At 68.1% G+C, this 4,420-nt stretch overlaps 1 protein-coding gene across 1 annotated transcript; it reads left to right on the forward strand.

The window, feature by feature from the left end:
* Window positions 1–43: 43 nt before the first annotated feature.
* On the forward strand, window positions 44–3,639 carry LOC309451945 (liprin-alpha-3-like; the record flags this gene model as incomplete). The annotated part of the gene is made up of 9 exons (XM_082076639.1): window positions 44–88; window positions 189–215; window positions 682–857; window positions 1,246–1,343; window positions 1,714–1,889; window positions 2,259–2,327; window positions 2,580–2,742; window positions 3,065–3,125; window positions 3,428–3,639. 8 exons carry the CDS (start codon window positions 44–46, stop codon window positions 3,121–3,123), a joined length of 813 nt encoding a protein of 270 aa, XP_081932765.1. The 3' UTR covers window positions 3,124–3,125; window positions 3,428–3,639.
* Between the last annotated feature and the right edge of the window lie 781 nt (window positions 3,640–4,420).

Below are 4,420 nucleotides of genomic sequence, written 5' to 3' on the forward strand. Positions count from 1 at the left end.
ACCCCCCCTCTCCCCTCCCCCCCAGTCCACGGGCAACGTGTGGATGACGCACGAGGAGGTGGAGACGCTGGCGGCACAAACCAAACCTGTGAGAGACGGGGGGATGGGGGGGATGGGGGAGGATGGGGGGGATGGGGGGGGGGGACGAGCACCCCTGACGCCTCTCCCCTCCCCCCCCGCGCTGTCAGGAGACCAAGGAAATCAGCTGGGAGCAGGTAGGGGGCGGGGCCTGCGCGAGGTGCGGATTGAAGAGGCGGGGTTTGCACAGGGTGGGGCTCCCACAAATGGGCGGGGCTTGCGGCCAGAGCGGGGCTTGCAGGGGGGTGGAGCTAATGCGAGGGGCGGGGCTTGGAACAGCGGCGGGGTTTGAAATAGGGGCGGGGTTTTAATGAGGGTCCTGGCAGAGGAAAATGGGGGTTCACAGACAGGTCCTGGCAGGGAAAAGGGGGGTCCTGGCAGGTATAATGGGGGGATCAAAGCAGGTCCTGGCAGCGAAAAGGGGGGCTGAAGGGGGGTCCTGGCAGGTATAATGGGGGGATCAGAGCAGGTCCTGGCAGCGAAAAGGGGGGCTGAAGCGGGGTCCTGGCAGGTATAATGGGGGGATCAGAGCAGGTCCTGGCAGCTCCAAGGCCCCGTTGGGAGGTACCGGGGGGGTTCTGGTCTCTGCCCGTGTCCCCCCAGATCCTGGCGTACGGGGACATGAACCACGAGTGGGTGGGGAACGAGTGGCTGCCCAGCCTGGGGCTGCCCCAGTACCGCAGCTTCTTCATGGAGTCGCTGGTGGACGCGCGGATGCTGGACCATCTGAGCAAGAAGGAGCTGCGGGGGCAGCTCAAGATGGTCGATTCCTTCCACCGGTGCGTGGGGGCGGGGAGACACCCCGAAATCATCACCCCCCCCAAAATTAACCCTCCCCCAAGAAATCCCCGCCAAACCCCCCGAAAATATCCTCCCCCAAGAATGAAAAAGTTCCCCCACCCCAAAAGATTCTGGAGGGTCCCCAGCCCTTCCCCCTCCCAGATTTGGGGGGGATGGGGGAGAAATGGGGGGGGAGGGCAGGGAATGGGGACCCCCAGGGTGACCCCTGACCCCTCCAATGTGACCCCCCAGGTGACCCCACCTCGGGCCCAGGGGCGGGGCCAGACCCGAGGGGCGGGGCCAGACCCGAGGGGCCGGGTCAGGGCTGGTGGGCGGGGCCTCCGGGCAGAGCGGCCCCGGTGACCTCTGACCCCGTGGCCCCCGCAGGGTCAGCCTCCACTACGGGATCATGTGCCTGAAGCGCCTGAACTACGACCGGAAGGAGCTGGAGCGGCGGCGGGAGGAGAGTCAGGCCCAGAGCACCGGTACGGGGGGTCCGGGGGGTCCCGGGGGGTTTGGGGGGGCTGGGGGCACAGTCAGGCCCAGAGCACCGGTACGGGGGGTCCGGGGGGTCCCGGGGGGTTTGGGGGGCTGGGGGCACAGTCAGGCCCAGAGCACCGGTACGGGGGGTCCGGGGGGTCCTGGAGGGTTTGGGGGGGCTGGGGGCACAGTCAGACCCAGGGCACCGGTACTGGGGGTCCGGGGGGGTCTGGGGGTGTAAGGGGCAAGGGGGCGTAGCCGCGGACAAAGGGGCGTGGCCAGGGCTTAGGGGAGGGGCCGTTTCCATGGGGAGGGCTTGTGGGGCGGGGTCAGCGCCGGGGGCGGGGCCGCGGGGCTGTGACGCCATTTCCGCAGACGTGGTGGTGTGGTCCAACGAGCGCGTGACGTCGTGGGTGACGTCGGTGGGGCTGCGGGAGTTCGCGCGGAACCTGGGCGAGTCGGGCGTGCACGGGGCGCTGCTGGCGCTGGACGAGACCTTCGACTGGGCCGACCTGGCGCTGCTGCTGCAGATCCCCACGCAGAACACGCAGGTGCGGCCGGGTGGGCCGGCCCGGGGGCTGGGGGGGCTGGGGAGGATGGGGGGGAGTGGGGGGACCTGGGGAGGAGGGGGGGACAGGGGGGAGTGGGGGGACCTGGGGAGGATGAGGGACCTGGGGAGGACGGGGGGGCTGGGGAAGATGGGGGGACGGGGGGAGGTGGGCAGGATGGGGGGACGGGGGGGCTGGGGAGGATGGGGGACCTGGGGAGGAGGGGGGCTGGGGGCTGGGAGGGGGCTGGGAGGGGCTGGTGCTGCGGACCCCACCCAGAACACGCAGGTGCTGGAGGGACGGGGGGCGCTGGGGAGGGACTTTCCCCCATGTCCCCCCGTGTCCCCCCGTGTCCCCCCCGTGTCCCCCCAGGCCCGGCAGCTGCTGGAGAAGGAATTTTCCACCCTCATCAGTGTTGGCACCGACCGGCGCCTTGACGAGGTGGGGACGCCCCCACCCATGGAACCCCCCCAAAAAACCCCTGGGATCCCCCATGGAGCCCTGAGACCCCCTGGGACACCCCAGCCATGGCACCCCCACCCATGGGTGCCCCCCAGGAGGGCTCGAGGCCGTCCAGCCGCTCCCCACCCGGCCAATCCCCCCCATCCCCATCTCGGGGCTCAGGGTGGGACTGGGGGGGTCATGGTGGGGTCAGAGTGCCCCCCATGGACCCCCCCCATGGGTGCCCCCCAGGAGGGCTCGAAGCCGTTCAGCCGCTCCCCGTCCTGGCGGAAGCTGTTCCGGGAGAAGGAGCTGCGGGGGGGGGGGCCCGACGCCGCTGAGATGCTGCCCCCCAACTTCCGGGGGGGGCCCCTGGGGACCCCGGCCCTGCCCCTCAGGAAACTGCAGCCCGAGGGTGAGGGGGGGCAGGCGGGTGTGGGGATGGGGGGGACATGGGGGGGTGGGGGTGATATGGGGGTCGGGGGGGACATGGGGGGGTGGGGGTGATATGGGGGTCAGGGGGGGCCATGGGGGGATGGGGGGGTGGGGGTGATATGGGGGTCGGGGGGGGACATGGGGGGTGTGGGGGTGATATGGGGGGTCAGGGGGTGACGTGGGGGGCCATGGGGGGATGGGGGGGTGGGGGTGATATGGGGGGTCAGGGGTTGACAGGGGGGGACATGGTGGGGGGGTCTCTTGGCTGGGTGGGGCCGTGACCCTGATTGTTCCCCCCCCAGGTAACTCAGTGTCCCCCCAGAGGGGGGAGGGGGTGTCTGTGAGGACCTACTCCTGTTAATGGTGAGGGGGGGGCACCGGAAATGGGGGGGCCTGAAAATGAAGGAAAAATAGGGGTGGGCTGGGAAAAGGGGGTGGACCATAAATGGGGGGGTGTCCTGGAAGTGAATGGGGGGGGCAAAAATTTGGGAGGGGGCAAAAAATGTGTGTGGGGGTTGTGGAAATGGGGGGGGTCCTGAATGTGACTGGGGGGGACACCCTGAAAAATAGGGGGGATGGGGGTGGGGAAAAATGGGGGGGGTCGGTCAAAGGAGGGTCACTATTTAAGAGACCCCCCTTTAATTTTCACCCCCCACCCCAAGCAGGTGCCCGGAAATGACGGATAAAGCTGAGGGGGGGGGGGGGGGGGGGCAAAAAAAAAAAAAATGCCCCACCCCCCCGTGTGTGTGTGTGGGGGGAGGGGGGGCGGCCCCTCCCCCACTGCCGAGCCCCGGGGGGCTCCAGTTCTGCTGCTAAAAGTGGGGGGTTGGGGGGGTTTGGGGGTGTCCCCCACCCTCCCCCCATTGCCTTGGCCCCTCCCCCCTTTTTAATTCCCTCCCCTTGGTGGGGGGGGGGATCTTTTGCATGGAAAAAAAATAAAAAAATGGGGAAAAAGAAATAATAAAAATAATGTTGAGTTTGTGGTGCCCCCCCAATTAACCATATGGCCCCCCCAACTGACCCCCCAGACCTCCCCAATTAACCCCATGTTCCCCCCCAATTACCCCCCCAACCCCAATTACTACCACAAACATTTGAGGCCTTTTATTTCCAGACAAACTCCAGGGCGGGGGGGGGCGGGGGTCGCAGCAAAAAGGGGGGGTCGGGGGAAGGGGGGGGTACCCCAGTTTGAGGGGGTCACTTACTGCAGTGCAGCCCCCGAGAGCTCGTCCGCGAGGCTGCCTCTGAAATGGGGAGAGGCTGGGGGGGCCTGGGGGCTGTGGGGGGGGTTATGGGGTTTTGGGGGTGGGGGGGGTATTTGGGGTCCTGGGGGGGTTATGGGGATTTGGGGGTGGGGGGGGTATTTGGGGTCCTGGGGGGTTATGGGGATTTGGGGGTGGGGGGGGTATTTGGGGTCCTGGGGGGTTATGGGGGTGTTCGGGGATTGGGGGGGGCCAGGAAGGGGTGTGGGGGGCAGGGGGCTCATGGGGGTCCGGGGGGGTTGAGGGTTTCAGAGGGGCCTCGAGGGGGTTGGGGACTCTGATTGGGGGTCCCCAGGGTTTGCCTGGACCCCCCCATCCTAGGGCGGCCGTTTTGGGTGGGGCCCGAGGTGGGGGGTGGGACCTGTGACTGTTTACCCGAGGGCCACCTTGGACAAG

Source organism: Streptopelia decaocto (assembly GCF_964273445.1).
Source record: "Streptopelia decaocto genome assembly, contig: HAP1_SCAFFOLD_2213, whole genome shotgun sequence".
Taxonomy (NCBI): Eukaryota; Metazoa; Chordata; class Aves; order Columbiformes; family Columbidae; genus Streptopelia; species Streptopelia decaocto.